This window comes from Podarcis erhardii (genome assembly GCF_964252035.2).
Source record: "Podarcis erhardii genome assembly, chromosome: 9".
In the NCBI taxonomy this organism is placed as follows: Eukaryota; Metazoa; Chordata; class Lepidosauria; order Squamata; family Lacertidae; genus Podarcis; species Podarcis erhardii.
The window spans coordinates 22026023-22047997 of record NC_138512.1 but is presented as its reverse complement, the minus strand read 5'-3'; the positions used below and the strand labels follow the sequence as shown (position 1 = coordinate 22047997).

Here is a 21975-nt window from a genome sequence, read left to right as displayed (position 1 = left end):
GTTTTCCAGGGGAAAGCAGAGGGGCAAACTGCTCACATCTGTGCCTAGGAAGCACCGGATGAACAAAAAAACCACTTGGAATTGTGCTTTCTAGGCACTGGGAAAGCAGGAGTGCGGCTGAGCCCTCAGAGGCACCATTGTGGTGTGGAAATCACCTTACCAATCTTTTATTAAGCATTAGTTGCAATGACACAAACTGAGCACTGGATGGCAATATCCAATTACTTTTACTAGCTTCCTTACTTCTAAACTAGAATCCTGTTGCATTTAAAGAGCTCCCTAATGGAAGAAAAACAACAACTCGGGGACCATCGGTTTGCTGAAACTCTTAGTCATAACCAAGCCAACTTTCTAAAGCACAATCTGATCCTGGCTAATTCGAACTACAGCCGTACCTTGGTTTTCGAACTGGTTAGTTCTCAAACATTTTGGCTCCTGAACATGGCAAATCTGGAAGTGACTGTTCTAATTTATGAACTATTTTTGGAAGCCGAATGTCCAATGGGGCTTCCGCAGCTTCCGAATGGCTGCAGGAGCTTCCTACAGCCAATCAGAAGCCATGCTTTGGTTTCTGAACGTTTGGAAGTCGAACGGACGGGGGGCCACCAGATGGCGCATTGGAAGATGGCCGACAATAACATGTCTCCGACCCATACGAGTCCACCTCTTCTCATGAGGTGGCCAAAGTATTGGAGCCTCAACTTCACGATCTGTCCTTCTAGTGAGCACTCAGGGCTGATTTCCTTAAGAATGGATACGTTTGATCTTCTTGCAGTCCATGGGACTCTCAAGAGTCTCCTCCAGCACCATAATTCAAAAGCATCAATTCTTCGGCGATCAGCCTTCTTTATGGTCCAGCTCTCACTTCCATACATCACTACTGGGAAAACCATGGCTTTAACTATACAGACCTTTGTTGGCAAGGTGATGTCTCTGCTTTTTAAGATGCTGTCTAGGTTTACTATCGCCTTTCTCCCAAGGAGCAGGCGTCTTTTAATTTCGTGACTGCTGTCACCATCTGCAGTGATCATGGAGCCCAAGAAAGTAAAATCTCTCACTGCCTCCATTTCTTCCCCTTCTATTTGCCAGGAGGTGATGGGACCAGTAGCCATGATCTTCATGGCACATGGGTATAGCCAGGATTTTTGTTGGGGGGGGGGTGCAGGACTTTTGTTAGAGGGGGCAGAACCGATGTGATTGGTCAGTTAGTTAAGTATTTCTATTGTTTTACTTTACGGGGGGGGGGCAGTTGCCCCACCCCAGCTATACCCATGGTTATGCACATAGCAGAAAAGGATGGCTTCCCACTGCATAGTGTCACAAGCACACAGACACACACTCCATGCAAGTGAGTTTAACCAAAGGCACAATCAGCTCATTAGGTTAAGACACTTTTCAAACAAGCAGTTTTGTCCCTCTGTATATCGCAGGAACTAGGGATGCGGGTGGCGCTGTGGGTTAAACCACAGAGCCTAGGAGGTCGGCAGTTCGAGTCCCTGTGACAGGGTAGAGGAAGAAGAAGAGTTTGGATTTGATATCCCACCTTTCACTCCCTTTAAGGAGTCTCAAAGCAGCTAACATTCTCCTTTCCCTTCCTCCCCCACAACAAACACTCTGTGAGGTGAGTGGGGCTGAGAGACTTCAAAGAAGTGTGACTGGCCCAAGGTCACCCAGCAGCTGCATGTGGAGGAGCGGAGACGCGAACCCGGTTTCCCAGATTACGAGACTACCGCTCTTAACCACTACACTACACTGGCTCTCAGTGAGCTCCCATTGCTTGGTCCCTGCTCCTGCCAACCTAGCAGTTTGAAAGCACGTCAAAGTGCAAGTAGATAAATAGGTACCGCTCCGGTGGGAAGGTAAAGGCGTTTCCGTGCGCTAAACGGCCTCGGACCAGTATATCTAAAGGAGCATCTCCACCCCCATCACTCAGCCCGGACATTGAGGTCCTCCTCTGAGGGTTTCTGGCAGTTCCCTCACTGCAAGAAGTGAAGCTACAGGGAACCAGGCAGAGGGCCTTCTCGGTAGTGGCACCCGCCATGTGGAATGCCCTTCCTTCAGATGTCAAGGAAATAAACAACTATCTGACTTTTAGAAGACATCTGTTTAGGGAAGTTTTTAGTGTTTGATGTTTTATCCTTGTTATGTACTGAAGTTCTCACCCTGGGCCAGCAGGGGGATACTGTAGGTAGTTTTCACTCAGGTCCACATATGCAAATAAGGGATTGAAAGTGACATTCAGTGATTGGATAGTTACAGAAAGTTGTTACAGTTGTGTTGTAGTGGAGCTCTATATAAGCAGGCTGACTGAACCCTTCAGTTTGGTTCTGTTCTGGCCTGTGAGTAAAGAAAAGCTGTTTGAAGAACCACTCTGTCGTCTGATATGTTCACCCTCAACATAACAATCCTGTCTTTACTATTCTGCTGGGATCCACCTAGAGTGGCTGGGGAAATGCAGCCAGATGGGTGGGGTATAAATATAATCACCATTGCCATCATCTTGGGCAGGCTAGCTGAAGGCTGGCTGCACTGCTGTGGGGGTACAAGGCCCTCTTGAAAGGGCCATGCTGTAAGATCTGGACTCCTTCCATGCAAACTGAAGGTGTAAATAGGGAAATAAACCATCTTTCTTAAAGCTACAACAGTCTCTGCTGTGCCTCAATTCTCCAAAGTAACACAAGCCTGGGGTGAGTGCCTGGAACCCCCAGGAATCTTGCAGAGATTGGGGAAGGCACCCAACTTTTGTAACAAGCAATTTATTATTGGAAAAATGACTGGGGTTTGAATCGGCTGCCCCATCCTTTCAGAGCTGCAGAGAAGAACAGGCTCATTGGTTAGCTCGCACCCGGCCAGCTTCTTTTGCTGGGAGTGCCTAAGCCTCCCCAGCTGTTTTTTGGGCAGTCAAATGAGCCTGTGTCCTGAGCTGGGAGCCTAAAGCCTATTCTCGCGCCATTCATGAGGGCAGTCATTAGAATCACTGTGGCTGCTTTGTGGCTTAAAGGCTTTTAGTCTAGCCCATGAAGACATTCCAATGGCTAGCCTAACATTGGATCCACAAATACCTGCCCACTTATCAGGCAACTTCTTGATTTCTGATGGTCTGTGTATGGGATGCCATTGTCACCAGTGAGGTCAGCCCCATTCCTCACCGTGGATATATGGATGCACCACAATGCCTTAAACTCATCGAGAGTGTCACACCAAAACTGCAATTCTTAGCAACTTTGCAGCAGACCTTTCTGTCATCGTTGATAATAATCAACAGCTCAGTCCAAGCCACTTTAGCACTGTAGTAATGAAGGCGATGGGGGGGGGGGGGCTGCACAAATTTTAACGCAGGAGTTTCAAAGTTTCAAACAACCTCCTTAAAACACAGCAAATGCAGCCCTGCAACATACGCAGCAGAATCCTATCTACGTTTGTTTCAGAATTAAATCCTGCTGTGTTCAATGGGGCTCTGACTCTTAGGTTCATCAGTTGGCAGAGCTTTTATTTTTGCTATTTAAGCCAAATGCAGAATAATACTTAGCATTTACATAGTTCTTAAATGTTATGTATAATATGTGGATATGATCAGGCCAAAAGTATGTATGCCATTAATTTGACTCTGAATTGATTTTGGAATGAATTGGTTTTAGAATGTCTTTCAATTAATTGATTGTGATTTTATGTAAACTGTGTTATTTTTACTGTTGCTAGCTGCTCTGAGCCCAGCTTCAGCTGGGGAGGGCAGGATATAAATATATTATTATTATTATTATTATTATTATTATTATTATTATTATGTTCCCTTGATTTCAATGTGATACAGAATGCGCTTACTTTTTTTAGCTGAAATCAATGAAATTGAAAGGTGCTTAACTTGATTTGTATCATTATTCCCTTACTCCTGCAGTCACCAATGTGGCACCCTCAGGCACCCTGCCTCTACCATATTTTATCTTTAAAATGAATGAATAACAGCTTTGCAGGGATTGTTTGGCAGCTGGGTTGACGTTCTTTGGTCTGTTTTATTAGTTTTGGGGTGTGTGGGTGTTTTGCCTGTTTGAAGGGGAGGAGTCTTGAGCATCAGCAGTTTTTCTTATGTGAAATGGGTATTTTGCAGTGCCCACAAAAGTTTAACCTGACATGTAAAGTTGATGTATACTCTAATCTGTAATTTTAGCTTATCACGTATACTTTTGATTTTATTCTTTTGCTTTTTTATAAACCTATTTTTAGTGTCGGTTTTTGACTATTTTAATCTATTTTTAAATTCTTTTGTTAACCGTTTAAAGGCTTAGAGGTACACAAATTCTGTTAATTAAAAGAAATTTGCAAATGTTTCCGGGCCCAAAAAGGTTGAGGAGCCCTGTCTTAGAACAACCTGATAAGGTAGGCCAGTGTCTAAGTATTGCAGCCGTGGGAATGATGCAGAAAGATGTTTGTGGCTGAAGTAAGATTTGAATGGAAGGCTTTTAGGCTCAGTAACAGCTCTCGTTCTTAGCCATTGTACTACCTGGATTCCCAAGAAGAGCTGGAGAAAGCAATGAAGAGGAAGAGCTCTGCATAACCCCAAAGTTTGCCTGCACTAACATGAAAGACCAGTTGGCCCAAGAAGCGGCAATGTCTTGCTTGGTCTATAATTCTTGACCCAGCTGCCCAAATCAGCAGACAATTACTCATCCATTTCTGCCAGGGATTGATGTGTCTTTGTTTTACTACAGCAGCACCTTAAATACCAATTTGCATTCATTTTTGACAATACCATTTTCCTTCCAGTTTCACTTGAAGTGAAATTTCAGGGAACTTGATATTCCTCCACTGGCATTCGAAAAAGCATGGGCAGAATTTCAGATGCAAAAAAAGATTCATTCGCCCTAGCAAAATTTCTCACGGTGGGGCTTCTATACAACCACCTCAACTCATGCTAAAAGGGTCAGGAATGAATTAGACTTTCATTATCATAAGACTGCCTTTTTGTCCAGGCTATTTGTGGGTTAGAAACCCATCGTATGCTTATCTTTGTGAAGGAAAAGCGATGGCAAGACGAATTAGAACAGCTCTTTATCAGCTGCAAACAAAACAAAACAAAAACTAACATTTGAGGAGAAAAGCAAACTTTTCCTTATTTCTATGATGACGCAGGATGGAGAGAGAAAGTAGCCCTCGCATTGCAAGGAGCTTGAGAAACAGCCGAACTTTTTTTTTTTGGACAAACATGCTGCTGGTCTAGAGAGTTTTATTGCTGGTACACAGCACACTTTGTTCTTTTTTGTTTCCCTTAACCTGCTGGTGGTTCGAATTAGCGACACAGGCGTCTGAAATGTTTGACAAGTGGTCAGATGGAGAGATCCACACCCATATTCCCACCGTGAAATGACGGGAGGAGATTTAAGAGGAAATGAAAATAAAATGCATTTGCCCCTGTTCCCCCAGACAGGGTTTTAAAAAACACGGCACACAGGAACTAAAACCATCCAGTGGAGTTCAGTGATAAACTACCAAAGGTGCTGAAATCTGCATCAGCCTTTGGCAAGTTTCATTCTTCTTGCTCTAATTAATATATACATGCATTTTACAATTAGAGAGAGGAATGGGACATTTTCGCTGTGATTCTTCTTAGTGCTTGGTTTTTCCTAATATTTTTTCTAGGAGAAAAAAAGGATCAAAGGGGCCACTAGAACAGACTTGTCAGTCCTCCTTAGCTTCATTCTCTGTGCACCTCGGTTAGAAAGTAAAGATGACACATCTGCTGCAATCTTAAAGAGATTATGGGAAACGTTTCATAAAGAACATATGTTATCACCAGGAAATAAGGTACATATACATGAGTCCTGGTAATAAGAACATTTGTGGGTATATTTCAAAGCATGATCTGAATATTTATATTATTTTTACTAAAACAATACATTGTTATTTGACATAATTCGTATGCCGCTTAAAGAGTAAAACTTCTAAGCGGTTTACTGAAACTATTTTACTAACAGATATAACAGCAAAGATAATATTCCCAGGGACCAGGCTATTCTCCAGAAGGCGATTGGGAGGCTAGAAGAGGCTTCTAACTACATCTTTATTGAAACCTAGTCAGTCCACCAAAAAACAGATAAAAGTGTCTCAAGAGGGCCAAATCTGGCCAAGGGATGACAGAAAAGGTAAAAGACTATTTTGCTGGGAAGTGACCTCCTTAAAGAGAAACTCACTTCCCCCTATAATGGCACTGCCTCTATCAAGCTTAAAATAGGAGGCCAGGGCATCTACCAGTGAGAAGGACCTTAATGCTTTGCTCTGTGTGGACCCCTGCCTCCTGGGGATTAGCTTGCCAAACAATTTGCCGCTCACAAAGATGTTGCAAATACAAGGCTATTAACTCACAAGGAATTCCTGTGCTTCTAACTGGATGTGGGTGCTGAAGACGTGTGAAGAGCATCATGGGAATTTCTGCTGAGCAGAAATGTTCTGCATACATTACTTGGCTGTATCTCATGTATTGTTTCAGAAAGTGTGAACCAGGTTAAGTTCACAGGTTTCCCAAACCAGCCTTCAGAACAGACTCTGAAACTTTTCCAGAAGGAATTATTCCACACTCCAAACAATGATCAGTCACCAGTGGCCCTTGAGAGAGACAGCTCTGCCCCACAGTTGCCATCCCAGAAGCAAGAGGGGTACATGAAGAAAACAGTAGGCGTGGTCTTGGAATCTGCCAATAGCCCATTGGGGGGAGAGGTAGCAGGGGCTCAGTTCACCATGCCTTCTTCAAAGCAACCATAAGGCAGTAAAATTGTTCAGTATGAACATTTACAACACGCTCCTTGGCCAGTGCTTCCCATTTCCTGCTAGTGTCCTTCCCCAGCCACAAAAGCCTTATTCTGGGGAAGGAGCATGGGACAGCAGGCAACAGAGGAATCCCTTGGAAACCAGTGGTACCATTTGAGTAGAGCTTTCAGGCAGAAGTCCAGATCCCAGCTCAGCAGAATGAGGAGTTCTTAAACGCTGCAAGGGTGGCGTAAAGAGGGTGACCCCTTAAATGCAAAGTCTAAAACTACTCAACAGGCAATAATAGCTGTCTTTATTTTTCTTTTCTCTAGTGTCCTCTTATTGCTCCTTTTCTCAAGAATGTATAGTGGAGACGCAGGTGACCCAGATTTCTTGGTATGTCCATTAGTTCTTTATTAATTCTAGAATGTTGTTGGGTCAGGGAACAGGAGGGAAAGTAGCTTTCCCCAGGTCCTCACATCTCTGTATTCACCCCAACTCTACCTGATGCTCAGAGTACTCCTATTCTGCTCCACACATACATGTTCAAGGCAGACAAGTTATTTCCAAGAAGTGTGGAAGCACTAGCAGCCTTTCTCAACCTGTGGGTCCCCAGATGTTGTTGAACTACAACTCCCATCACCCCTAGCTAGCAAGGTCAGAGCTCAGGGATGATGGGAGTTGTAGTCCAACAACATCTGGGGACCCACAGGTTGAGAACCGCTGTGAACAGAGGATGCTTGCAGGAGGTAACAACTTAGATGTAGCATCATCTAGGCTGCATAATAATGCCAACACTGGACACAGTGCTTGGGTGCTGAGGGTGATATAGTTTATTAGTTTATTAAACCAACCCCTCTTCTTAGAGGATTTCCCAATCTTACTTTGCCTTTCGCAAAATGCTCAGTTCCCACTCGATTAACTTGCAAATCGAGGGGTGTTTTTGTTTGGAGCATTCTGTAGCAATACATTGGTGTGCATCAGGTTCAGACAAGAAGGGCGTCCCGCTACAGACCTGCTGAAATACAGGCTTAAGCACCGTTGGGAAGTCTTACAAGACCTACTTGTGCGGGCTGGTGAATTTTCAGTGAATGTGATGGAACTTCATTGTTTTCCTTTGTTCCCTATCTGAGTCTTTGGCGTGGGGTGGACATCCATATAAAACAACAAAACAATTCGCCGCTGACTCAACGTGCCTTAAAATGGACTGACAGAGTTGCTGGCAGAAGTGGGAAAGATGTCTTGTTTTAAAAATGCATGGAACGGGGAAATCGGCCAATTCAAATATGTCATACTTTGCTTTGTTAATATTGCAAAACTCTTCTTGATGGTTTAACAGGATCACTAGGCCTGAGCCTTGGAAAGAGACAAATAGCCCTTAAGTCATCATTACAAAAGGCTTATCTATGGAGATGCAATGACAGAAGAAATACTGTGACAAGAGTGCATAGCAATGTAAGCATCAGAGCATTGCAAATAGGAAGTGACTGGGAACCTGCCCAGTTAACAACACTGCTCTTTGTATGACAGCTGTATGTGACAATTACTCAGGACAGCCAAACAGGAGACAGAAAACATATTGGAAACACAGAACAGCTCTAACTCTTGGTTTCTGAGCAATTTTCAGGCTGGATTTGATTGTATGCATGTATTTTTATGTATGTATGTTGTAACTCATAAAAGGGTGTTTCCCCTTTCCATTATTTGTCAAAGCAAATCACCAAGCTCAAACTCCAATAAAATTCTCTTTTGGGGGGATGGGAGAGATGAAATATGCTTATGAGATCTCCTAAGTTATTGGAAAATACAAAGCTAAAAAGAGAATCCAGGCAACTGGACTTTTATCACAAAAGCTGCATTTTGTTAATTATCTGTATTAGTATGTGTGGCATACTAATTACTGGTATTAGTATGAATATCATTAGTAATACCTGAACGACATTATAATGCCAATCTATTTAATTTCTAAAAGTGAAAATATAGAAGAAGCCAAAGGAATCAACTGGGACATTCCCCGTCATAATTGCAAACCTATTATTGACCAAATCAGGGAAGAAAGACAAAACAAAACTGAAAATGGACAAGATGTTCTCTCTTAGACTTACAAAATATAATAGGTTAATTTGCATTAATACATTCCTGCTTGCATCTCCTTTTTGATTTCCCCCTTATCCCCCTGCCTCCCCCAATCATTTCTTTTAATCATTACCTCATTTACTTTCCCAGATTTGCAAAGAACCTTTATGCAAGAGTCTGTTTCCACAAACTAATCTTGACAGTGGGTTGTTGTATACCTATAAACACTAGCATTATCATTAAGTTTCAGTTACTCATCTTGCCCTTTCTAACTGTCCTATAGATTTGTTTTAGGCACTGGAGAACAAGCAGAGAAAGGGCAGAATGGGAGATGGTCCATTGCAATTAATTGTTGGCCCCACAATGTCTGCATTGCTCCAGTTCCTAATATATGCATATTTTCTTTTTTCTTATTCTACTCCCCTCTTCTCAACAGAAAGCTGAAGAGAGACCAGGCAGGCATTCAGAATTAACTCCATCTTTTTACTGAGGTAAATAGAACATCAACTTTGTCAGGAGGAAGACAGCTTAGCTTGTCAGATACCACTGAGAGCTTTCATCCAAGGGTTCCCACTGTGTGATAAGCATCCTAGGCACTTTTTGACTTGATTCACAATTTATCTGGAACATACAGAAATAGGCTTTCCTAAATATTTACCTTTATGGCCTGTCATGCTTGAAGCTGTATGCATTCCATAACCTGTTGGTTGTGTTGTGCAATACCAGGCTCATGAAGTGTCATGTTTAGCAGATTAATTTTATTAAAGCAAGTTTCTAGTCTTTCAGACCACTTTTTTTTGTAAATAAAAGTGTTGGCTCAGTCTGCATAGATTTCAGAAGCCAAATGCAACCATGGATTCGGTTCCAAGTGGGAAGGGGGATGCAAGAGTCTTCCGACACTGTTAAAAAATAAATAAGAAAAAAGGATCGTAAGATATGTCATTGAACAAACAGCTTGATACCACAATGGCCACTTGTTTTTGATGGACTTCTGGCTAGGATTTCTCCCCCTGGGGTCTCGGGCCTCCTTCCTTTGAGGTTTTTAAGCAGAGGTTGGATGGCTATCTGTCATGGAAGCTTTAGCTGAGATTCCTGCCTTGCAGGGGGTTGGACTAGATGACCCTTGGGTCCCTTCCAACTCTACATATGATTCTATGAATTGTTTCACACATTGCAAACAAGCTAATGAATGTTTGTACTGTGCATGCATACATACTGTGCACATGCCAATCCCCGCTCCTTGGTCTATGGACATGTTTTGCAAGGGGACCTTTTGCAGGCAAAATTTGGATCTTATAATTCTGCCCCCTCCTTTAATCATACCTGTTTAAACATTTTCATCCCATTTTGGCTGTACCAAACTTTTAAAGAAATGGCTACAAATACAGTTTTGGATGAGGTGCCTCTAGGCAGGTCTGACACAGGTGTTTCAGTGTGAGGGAGGCATGGCAAGTGCCCTGAGTGAGGACAAAACCCCACCGCTTTATTGTTTTCGCGACAATTCTGTTTTTATTTATTATTATTATTCTGCGCCCCCTCGCACTGCCCTAAAGGCATGCTTGGGTCAGGGAAGCAAGTGGCTCTGTGGGCCTGGTTACAGCTCTCACACACTTGGGCCTGCTTAAAGGCTTGCTGGAAAGAATTGCATTTACTTACAACGATTACACCCTCAGTTACAGTTTTCTATGTAGGTAGCAAGACTTTTTTCCCCAGCTGGAACTCATGGGAACTCAGTTCTAGCACATCTCAAGTGGGCATCAGGTGGGCACCATTGTCCTTATTACAGACCCTCCAAGTGTCCCTGTTACCCAGAAACAGTACCAGATTTACAGAAGACATCCCGGTTTCTGATTTGATCCCAGAATGCCCCACTTTTCCATCAGACGTCCCTATTTTCATTGGTGAACTGTTGGAGGGTATGGAGTTATGCGACCCCCCCAAGCCAAGCAGTTAAGTAACCTATAAAACCTTTAGAAGACAGGAAGGCAGCCCTATATTGGGAAGTTCTTTAAATGTTTTATTATGCTTTTATGTACGGTATGTTGTGAGCCACCCAGGGTGGCTGGGGCAACCAAGTCAGATGGGCAGGGATATAAATAATAAATGTATGATGATGATGATGGAATAGGACGTCCCTATTTTCATGCTGGAGGTTACGTAAATCTGGGACTCATCACATACCAACAAATCACCGGGGGGGGGGGGGATCAGAGCCCAAGAAGAAGAAAAGGAAAAACATTAAAAATTTAAGGGTGTCCAGGGTAACTCACCACACGTGGTGGAAACTTTTTAATTTAATATCATCTTCTGCCACAACTGGAACAAATAAATCTGGGACTGCCCCTAGGCAATAGGGACAATTCCTTGTTTGTTTATTTATTGTTGTTAATTATTATTATTTTGTGCCCCCTTGCACTGCCCTCAACGCCTGTTTGGGAAAGGGAAACAGGTGGCTCCATGGGCCTTCTTGCTGCTCTCACATGCTTGGGTCTGCTTAAAAGGCTGGATGGAAAGAATGACATTTACTTATTGTGATTACACCCTCAAGTTATCATTCCATGTCGTTAGCGGTTCTCTTTTCTCTTAATAATTAGTAAGCCGTCTTGAGCCTTTCAAGGAATAAGGCGGGGTATATAATACAGTGGTACCTTGGGTTAAGTACTTAATTAGTTCCGGAGGTCTGTTCTTAACCTGAAACCTGAGGTACCACTTTAGCTAATGGGGCCTCCCGCCACTGCCGCGCGATTTCTGTTCTCATCCTGAAGCAAAGTTCTTAACCCGAGGTACTATTTCTGAGTTAGTGGAGTCTGTAACCTGAAGCCATAGCTGTCAACTTACAGATTTGAAAATAAGGGACCAGCAGCCAAAATAAGGGACCTGCAGCCTCACCTGTTCCAGTTTTCCTGTCCTCCTGCAGTCTGGTCAAATTCATGCTGGTAGCTTCGAGAACACTGTCCAACCAACTTTGTAACCAGAGGTTCAACTGAATAGAATCTGAATCACATGCACCACAAGGCCTATGCAGCCTCAACTTAAGATGGCTCCCCGGCCTGGCTTTGCACTGCAAAGTTTGCAGCAGCACGTGCAACAAAATGGTGTCCAGCATTCAAAAACCCCCTCAGCTTGCATTAACTAGCCACACACAAGGCATGCAAGCTCCACCCCCCAGTCATTCTTAGACTTCTTCTTGGGTGAGCAACACAGCCAAGCAACACAGTTGGAGCCTCCCTCCTCCCTGGCCGGCAAGGAGGGAGAGGAGCTGCTTCCTTGAAATTTAAGGGACATCATTTAAGGGACATCCATCAATAAGGGACAGCAGCGGGACATGGCTCTGGAATAAGGGACTGTCCCTTCAAATAAGGGACACTTGACAGCTATGCCTGAAGCGTCTGTAACCTGAAGCGTATGTAACCTGAGGTACCACTGTATATGTAACCATAATAACAGCATAGAATGGGTTTGGCTAGAGCCATGGTTCCCAACGTGGGGTAATTTGATTTTTAAGGGGGGCAATTCCAGAATGAGTTATCAACAGTTAATGGCTTTTTCGGCTTCCTCCACTTGAAGAGGAGTTCACTTTTTGAATAATAAGCACTATATGTCACATGGGGGGGTGTCAATCAAGATTTTAGAGATGCTTAGGTGGGGCATGGCCCTCCCCCAAAAGGCTGGAAACCACTGGGCTAGAGGACCCTCGTGGTCCCTTCTAACGTATCCCGGAGGGCAAGGCGAAAACCACCATCCCCGGGAAGGGCGCGAAGCCCTCCCTGAGGCGCTCTCGGAAGGGGGAGCCTCGCCGCCGGTGGCCCAGAGGCTTCGGCGGGGAGAGGCGAGGAGGAGCGGGAGGGGCCGTCCCCGCCTTCTCCCTCCTCAGGGGGCGCCTCGGGGAGGGCAGCGGGAGTCGCCCGAGGGTCGGCCATGGGCCCGGGCGCGTGGCTGCGCTGCCTGGCGCTGGGCTGCCTGGCCGGGCGGTGGGGCGGCCCGGCGGGGGCGGCGGCGCTGGGCGGCGGCGAGTACTGCCACGGCTGGGTGGACGCGCGCGGCGCCTACTCGGCCGGCTTCGCCTGCCCCGAGCGCTTCGACGCGCCCGACGCCGCCATCTGCTGCGGCTCGTGCGCCCTGCGCTACTGCTGCGCCCACGCCGGCGCCAGACTCGAGCAGGGCGGCTGCACCAACGACCCGGCGCAAGCGGAGCAGCCGGCCGGGAGCGCCCGTGAGTGTCGGCCGGGAACCGCCGGGAGGAGTGGGAGTGGGTTGCGGGGGAAAGAAGCGGGTCCCCGGTGGCGTGGAAACGCGGACTCGGAGTTGGAAGGGGCGCCCTGCGCGGCATCTCGTCCACCCCGGGGCAATTCAGGACTGAATGCAGAGTTGGAAAGGATCCTGAGAGTCGTCATTTTAATGTTGTGTTTTAATCTTGTTTTTCAGTTGTATTTCAATTAATGGTTTTATTCCTGGTGTTAGCTGCCCTGAGCCCGGTCCTGGCTAGGGAAGGTGGGGTATAAATAAAATATTATCATCAGCATCAGCATCCTCGTCATCATCATCTCGTCCACCCCGTGCAATGCAAGAAGAAATGCAGGGTGCGAAGGGATCCCAAGAGTCACCATTTTAATGTTGTGTTTTAATCTTGTTTTTCAGTTGTATTTCAATTAATTGTTTTATACCTAGTGTTAGCCGCCCTGAGCCCGGTCTTGGCTGGGGAGGGCGGGGTATAAATAAAATTTAATAATAAGAATAAGAATCATCATCATCTAGTCCACCTCCATGCAATGCAGAACTAAAGGCAGGGTTGGAAGGGATCCTGAGAGGCATCTAGTCGAACCCTTTGTGATGGCAGGAATCAATGTGATGTGTTAGGATCGCAGAATTGGAAGGGACCCCCCGAGGGTTTTCTAGTCCAGTCCTCTACAATGCAAGAATTTCAACCAGATCATCCATGACAGGTGGCCGTCCAACCTCGGCTTAAAAACCTTCAAGGAAGGAGAGCCCATCATCTCCCAAGATTTGAGGCCGTTCTCCTGTCAAACGGCTCATAGAGTCCAAAAGTTACTATTAATGTTGAGTCGGAATCTCCTTTCTTGTAAATTGAAGTCGTTGGTTAGTAGCATCCAAAGCAGGAGAAAACATGGGGCAGCCGTTTAGATATTGGAAGATGGCTGTCGTATCTCCTCACAGGCCATTCCTCCTGCCCTGGCGCCTATGGATCCCACTACAAACCGCCTGTTTCGATTTTGCCCTTCAGGCTGTGTGGAACCACAAGCACCTTCAGGGAGAGCAGGCAGCTTATGTGTGTATTTCCTTGGGCATAAATTTCTGCGGAACTTAGTGCGAAGAAAGTGGGCGCAGGTTGGCAGCCTTAAATATTCCTCCTGTATGGGTCCCCACCACATGCCTTGATGAAAGGAAAATTGCTGGGCTAAATTTATTTTTCACGCCAAGCCCTGAGAGTGGCTGCTCAGAAGAGTTTGGGTAGCGTTGAAATCCGCCTGTCTTTCCGGAACGCATTCTAGCAGTTGTTGCAGGGTTACCTTTAATCTTAAGAAAACCCTGATGCCTTTTTTCTAGCAAAAAGCTCACTGTGGTGTTTTAGAAAGCCTCTACATTGCATAGTCCTTGGCGCTTAGCTATTCTTTCTTTAACAAAATTTTAGGACTGTTTAATTAGCTGAATTCATTGTAAAAGTTTTTTATTTTTTAAAGTGGGGGTGTCTTTAAGTCTGTCTAGAAGTGAAGGGCATTTGCTACCTATCCTAGGAGGTCAGGATCTGCCCCAAATCAGATGTGGGGTCATGTGTGGCACTGCTATTTTCACCAGTTATTAAGGGACAAAGGCTGCAATTCTGTGTGCATTTACAGAGGAGTATGCCCCATTGGACACAGTGGGACTTCTGAGTAAACTTGCACACGATTGTGTTCAAAATGTTATTCACCAGCCAAGCAGGTGGGCTTGGTAAATCCTCAAAAATATAAAGTCTGACAAGCATTTCCCCCCTTTCTATTTCATGCTTTTAATCCACTGAGAGAGGATCAGAGTCGCAGATAAATAGCAGAGCTCATGGGCGATGCTTGGGAGAACTTTACTGACTCCCTAGACTTTTAAAAAGGGGTAGAAAGCAGCCCTTTCATGGGACACAAACATATTACAGAGAGATCACTACCTTTCTTGTTCAGGTACGTAGTATGGACTTACTACTTTCAAAGCTGCTATCTTGGGCGGTCAGTACTTGGATTAGAAAAACTTCAACCCATCATAAACTTTGCTGCTGTCCAGTCCAGGAAAGCAACTTCAATAAAATAAAATAGAATCCCTTTAAAGCCCACCCCAAATATACTGCAGTAAAAGAAGGTGCAATACAACATTATTGCAACTTTTATCTTTCCTTTTTGTTTTCCTAGATCTTCAGAATTGGATCACTGGGTAAATAGGAAAATATTCAGGTCACATTGTGAATGTCAGTTGCTGGAAACCTCAGGAGGGAAGAGGGCTGTTGTGTTTGAATACTACTAGCTGGTTTCCCACAGGCAACTGTGAGAACAGGATGCTGGACTAGGTGGCCCATTGGCCTGATCCTGCAGGCTCTTCTTATGTTCTTCCTATTGTAAATGTCCCCCAAAGCACATTGTTGGTGTTTTGTAGGAAAAAACCCAATTGCCCCACCTAATTTGAAAAGAAACTCCCAAGCACAAAACAAAAACAAAATATACAACAGTCCCCACTGAAATCACAAAGATTGACATCAGATCTAAGCCCCCATAACAAGTTACTGTGCACAAGGCTGTAACCTTAACATTCAAAAGAGCAGAATTGGTCTACTATCCTTTTCAGAGTCAGAATCCCTGTCGAGTCAGTGCACCCGCTGCCCCGTTTTCTGCATCTTGTAAAAAAATTGAAGAAGTTTGCAAATACAGCCAGCAAATTATTTGCAGCCAAATTTGGGGCATCTTTCCTCCGACTTCCTATGAATTCGTTGGGACTTATTCCCAAGTTAAAGTGTGCCTAGGTTTGCAGCTCCATTCACCAGTTCCACTGAGTTCAGCAGTTGTCAGGACTGCAGACCTAACTCTGCAACAAAATCTTTATTTCACTGTCTTCATAAAAAGGCATTCTAGAGCTCTGGAGCTGTAGTGTTTTGGTTTAAGACATTTCCAGTTTTGGAATTTACGTGTTCATTTCATATAAAGGAGGGGGAAATTGCTGGAAACCAAAAGCACTTCCTTCACTCTTGAAAATAAGAAAAATATGCCAGGTTCTCTAGTGCAGTACTTTTCTTAGGACCATCTAAAAATAATAACCACAAGCAGTGTGATAGCCTTGTGAATTTCGCAAAAGTTTTTCTCAGGGTCGGTGTTAAACAGAAAGGAGAGGAAATGGGGAGCAAAGAAAAAGGAAGCATTCTGTAGACAAAGTAGGTTCAGACATGCCAAGTGGAAAAAAATATTGTTGGAAATAGTTACTCTTCTAACAACAAACAACTTTCAAGGAAGGAAAGTTTCCTGAATGGAAATACAGGGTTAGAATGGCGGCTTGAACTAACTGGGGAATTCTAGTAGAGGGTGGAATCATTGATCGCAAACTTTTTTTTTTTAACTTGTCCAGTGAGATTTTTGTTCCATGTGTAGAAAGTGGAGGCTGACCAGTTAGAATTTTAGCTGGGGTTGGATCCAGACTCAGTTTGTTGAACGTAGGCATCATCAAAATCAATCGGACAAGCTCATCTTAGCTTAAATTATGTCCCATTGATTTGATTGGAAATGAAGTGGAACTAATTTAGTCTGGCTCCAACCCATTAGTGAGTGACCCAGAGAATTAGTGTCAGGTATGCTATTAAGACTGATTATTGTGCCATCATCTTTGCGAAGCCCTTTGTTCGAAAACGGAAGAATATAAGCAATGATTTTCTAATGCACAAAGCCTGGCTATATTCTGTTCATAATTTCCTTTTCCTGTCTCGCTCAGAACCAGTCTATGTGCCATTCCTGATCGTCGGATCAATATTCCTCGCCTTCCTTTTCGTGGGCTCCTTTGTCGCCGTTTATTGCTGCACGTGTCTAAGGCCGAAGCAAACGCTGCCACAGCCGATCCGGTTTGCTCTCCGAAGCTACCAGATGGAGACTTTGCCAATGATCTTGACCTCCACTAGCTTAAGGACTCCATCGAGACAATCTAGCTCTGCCGCCAGCTCAAGTTGCACGGCCGGCTCTCTCGGCAAGTTTTCATTTGCCAGGCCAGAGTCTAGCTGTACAGCGGCACCTTCACCTCCACCTTACACACCAGGCTGCTTGCAAATGGGCCACTCCGTCAGCCTCTCTCAGCCCTCTGGGTTTTTGGTGTCGGGACCATATTTCTCCTATCCTTTGGACTCCGAGCCGTCTCTAACTGGGAAGAGCGTTCTGGAAACTTAGCCAGAGCTGAACGAAGCGTTCGAAACAGCGCTTTCGCTAAGAAGCACAATGGACTCCTGTGTTATGTGGTTTTCATTGTGGTGTTCTCTGCTTACGGAACTGAAAATAACGTGAATGGGTGAGTTACCGTTTAGAAAAAGTGTCAATTATTGCAGGAATTTTTGTTTGGTACTAGGACTTGCCGATCAGAAGGTTGGGGGTTCGAATCCCCACGACGGGGTGAGCTCCCGTTGTTCAGTCCCTGCTCCTGCCAACGTAGCAGTTCAAAAGCACATCAAAGTACAAGTAGATAAATAGGTACCGCTCAGGTGGGAAGGTAAACGGCGTTTCCGTGCGCTGCTCTGGTTCGCCGGAGCAGCTTAGTCATGCTGGCCACATGACCTGGAAGCTGTACGCCGGCTCCCTCGGCCAGTAAAGCGAGATGAGCGCCTCAACCCCAGAGTCAGTCATGACTGGACATAATGGTCCCTTTACTTTACCTTTGGACTTGTTGGAATAAAATGCACATTCCCAACTGATGTCAATTTGGAGCATATCTGCATTCAGAAAGTGTCACCTGACTAATGTGTGTCATTGTGTGAGTAAAGCTGCACATTCCTGCCTTGCAGGGGGGTGGATTAGATGATCCTCAGGATCCCTTCCAACTCTACAATTCTATGATTTTTGTGATCTAATATGAGCAGAGTTCTGGCGGATACAAGGAAAACAAGATATTAAACAACCACATTGTTAGGCAATAGGTAGCATTAGTGATGGTTTCAATGTGAACATATCAGCTCCAGATAGTGGGATATCTGACTGGATCTTGCCCTGCATTTTGTGTGTGTTTTAAATATAGGCTTACCTTAAAAAAATTCACCAGAATTAGTTTCACTTATTATAAAGGGAATAGCTTTATTCATAGATATTGGAAGATCATGTCACTAAAAGAACAATAATAAAATGAAAGAAAATTAATGATTATAAGCCCCATTTTTTATTTTTTATTTAAAAAAGGATATCTTAACACTGAATTAAAGACACTAACCAATGCCAACATTTGTAGGGCCAGGAAAAAAGTGATGCACTGTTTTGAATGTGTGATAGCATAGACCGTTGTGTTAGGACAGTTTCACATGTGATGAGATTGCTGGGTATTTCACTAATATGCAAGCTTTAACTAAGAGTTTGTACAAAATTTCTCACAGTCAGGAGAATAAGTTGTAATAACATCTAAAAGCTATACAGTAATTTCACAAATGTGCAGCGTATAAAACATTAAAATGCTGAAGTAGCCTTGCCTATTTATTGAGTTTTTGTCCTGTGACTTAGAAGACAAAGCTGGGTAAATAAAAGTTTTATTTTGTAAAATCCGCACTATCTAAAATAATGTTTAAGAACTGTAACTTAAAATGTATTGACAAGCTTGACAATGTTTTGTAGCCACTGGTTTTCTCCCAATAAAATGCTCCACGGCTGAAACAATATTTTGGTTGTCCAATATGTTTCTGTTTTGAATTGATGGAAACATGGGGTGGAATTCAGAGTCGCACTAGGGAGACTGTTCCATTAGGCCAGCAGAGATGCTTCCTCTGATTAGAGCAATATCCCCTCTCCGCCCCTTGTCAGCTGTTTTGGGGGTTCTCCTGACCTCCACAGAGCTGTTTATGGAGCTTGTGGGGAGGAGGGAAACCCCCCTGGCACTAGTGGGACTCATTATGCTGGCTCCCACTAGCATAAGTAGTTTACTTTCCTACAATTGCTTATATTTCTGAATTGGCAAAATGGCCTGTAAGACTGCTGAATTTATTGGCCTGCTGAGAGTACATGAAAACTTTTTGCACAACTTAAAATGGTCAGAAATCAAAATTAACAGGTGTGTAAACTATTTACACTGGGGGTGGCTGACCTTTGCCCCCCCCCCAAAGTTCCTAGACTGCAGCTCCCATCATCCCTGACTACTGGCCATGCTGGTTGGGGCCTATGGGAGTTGGAGTTGAACAACAGCTGGAGAACTGCAGGTTTCCCATCTCTTGTGCTGCATCTTAATTTTAAGAAATCTTTTGTTGTTTTTAAATTTTCTATCCTGCCTTTTCCTCCCAAAGGAGCCCAGGTAAAGCAATGTGTTTTTAATTTAAGAATATATGTAGAAGCAAGCTCCGTTATAACAAATGTGACAGAGTTTTGTCCAACCGCAAACAGTTGTGTTCTGTTGTGTTTTTGAATACAGTGGTGCCCCGCAAGACGAATGCCTCGCAAGACGAAAAACCCGCTAGACGAAAGGGTTTTCCGTTTTTCAAGGCGCTTCGCAAGACGAATTTCTCTATGCGCTTGCTTCGCAAGACGAAAACATCTTGCAAGTCTTGCGATTTTTTTCGCTCCCCCCCCCTTTTTCTAAGCTTTGCCGCTAAGCCGCTAATAGCCGCTAATAGCGCTAAGCCGCTAATAGGGTTGCTTCGCAAGACGAAAAAACCGCAAGACAAAGAGACTCGCGGAACGGATTCTTTTCGTCTTGCGAGGCACCACTGTACACCTCTGAATCTGTTGAGTAGCCAATTAAAGCAATGATTTCCTGTTTTTAATGCTAACAACAACAACAACAATTTATTATTTATACCCTGCCCATGTGACTGGGTTTCCCCAGCCACTCTGGGCGGTTCCCAACAGAATATTAAAAACACAATAAAACACCAGACATTAAAAACTTCCCTAAACAGGGTTGCCTTCAGATGTCTTCTAAAAGTCAGATAGTTGTTTATTTCCTTGACATCTGGTGGGAGGGCGTTCCACAGGGCGGGTGCCACTACCGAGAAGGCCCTCTGCCTGGTTCCCTGTAACTCCACTTCTTGCAGTGAGGGAACCGCCAGAAGGCCCTCGGAGCTGGATCTCAGTGTCTGGGCTGAACGAAGGGGGTGGAAACGCAGAAATATAGGGTGGTTTTACTCAAAGTAGACCCATTGAAATAAATGAACATGACTAAGTTAGGCCTGTTAATCTCCGTAGGTCTGTTGTGAGTAAAGCATAGTTGAATACCTCTCATAAGAAGGAAACGGGTGAAACATACCCACATTTCTGCATTGATAACGATTTTTCAATTTTTTTGATTCTAGCTACTTAAATTCAGTGTGCCTGAAGTAGTTTGGCATTTCCATTTCCCCATGTGTAAATATAGGGCTGAGCATGACCTGGATGTGGGGTTATCCATGTTGTTTGTGTGGGAGTTCAGAACTTAACTGGTTAAGTGTTCTGAGCTGTGCGTCACTTTCTGACGTCAGCTGTAGAAGCTGGGAGGAGTCTGGGAGGAGACTGTATCTTGTTGTTCTCTCTGTGTGTCTTAAGAGAGACGGACATGTTTTAACATGGCTGCAAGCAGTGATGGACAAATGTTTGAATAAAAGCTGTAAATAGACGGATCTGTCTGTGTATGCTTGCATGGAGCAAGGGAGAAAAAGACTGTTTTACACCGCTGTAAGCTACTCTGCTGAGCCGTGGCCAAAGAGACAGCAGACTTTGGTGCGCAGCTAGAAGGAAGCGTGCCGGACGCTGCAAATGACTGATTGGGATCGTAAAGCTGTCTGAGATCGCGGCTCCATCGATCTAGCTCAGAGATCGTTATCTCGCACAGGTTATGGAAGGTCAGTAACGCTCGTAAAACAGTCGGTGTGAGCTCCAGGAACGCTTTGAAGTCGGCACGGAAGCTAGCTGGAGGTTGGAAGCTGCATTCCTTGAGTCTAGCCTAATGCCGGGAAGCAGAGGGAGTTTTTGCCTGCTTCCGAGAGACAGTGAGAGCTTCTGATACAGAAAGCTGGCTGGAGCTGGAAGCTGAGACGCAGCTGAAAAATCGTTTCTCCACGGAAGGGTGAGGCAGAGAAGCTGTACCTGATCGTAAGTAAGCTTGGGCCCCCTTGGGAGAACGGGAAGAAAATGGCAGAGAGCCAAGATATGCCGGTGGAAAAGCTCACTTTAACAAGTTGGGCAACCTGGAGCAGAAGAGTCAGGGGCTGGTTCTTGGTCACTGGGCTTTGGGAAGGAAGCCAGTCAGAGCCAGCTGAAGCAGGCTGTGAATCTGCGGTGCCTGGAGATGGCAAGCAGAGAATGCAAAGAGAGCTGAATATGCTCAGAGCATGCGTTGATGCTTCACTGAGGCCTCATTTGGAAGGTGTACAGACACCAGGGGCTGCCTGGAATGTGCTGCGAAGTTTGTGTGAAACTGCAGCAGGAGGCCAGGGCCCTGGAGAAGAAATGGAGAGCCCCAAGATGGCTGCGGCCCCAGTTCCCGGTACTTCAGTCTCAAGGAGCACTGTTGAGCAGATCGGGGGGGCGGAGAGTTCCAAAGGCAAGTTTAAGAAACTTTCCACTGTTGCTGAAGCGGAGAGCAACTTCAGCAGGGGCCAGGCTGGTGGGAGGTGCCGTTCCAGGAGAAGGAAGGCCAGGCCAGCTGGGAGGAGCCCCGGGCAGTGTTTTTCCACTGGAATACAACGTCTGCATGGCAGCTGCCCCCACCGGAGCACAGAGCCAAGACAGGATGTTTTCAAGGACAATTCTCATGGGAACCAGGCGGGTTTCCATGGCAACAGGCCTGGGAAGACAGGCAGGCGTGGAACTGAGCCAGGTGGTCGTGGTGAACAACAGGAAGAGACTTATCAAGTCTCTGCAAGTATGGCATTGTTCGAAGACGGCCGAATGGAAAATTTGAAAATGGCTTTTGTAATCGACTCTGCAGCTAACCGCAACATGGTTCCAGAGACATCTGCAGTCAAGATGGGGAATTGCACGGCAA

The 21975-nt window shown here is 44.9% G+C and overlaps 1 protein-coding gene across 1 annotated transcript; it reads left to right on the top strand.

The window, feature by feature from the left end:
* Positions 1 to 12732: 12732 nt before the first annotated feature.
* On the top strand, positions 12733 to 17536 carry SHISA3 (shisa family member 3; the record flags this gene model as incomplete). The annotated part of the gene is made up of 2 exons (XM_081876010.1): positions 12733 to 13027; positions 16771 to 17536. The coding sequence occupies 2 exons, from the start codon at positions 12733 to 12735 to the stop codon at positions 17214 to 17216; spliced, it is 741 nt and encodes a 246-aa protein (XP_081732136.1). The 3' UTR covers positions 17217 to 17536.
* Between the last annotated feature and the right edge of the window lie 4439 nt (positions 17537 to 21975).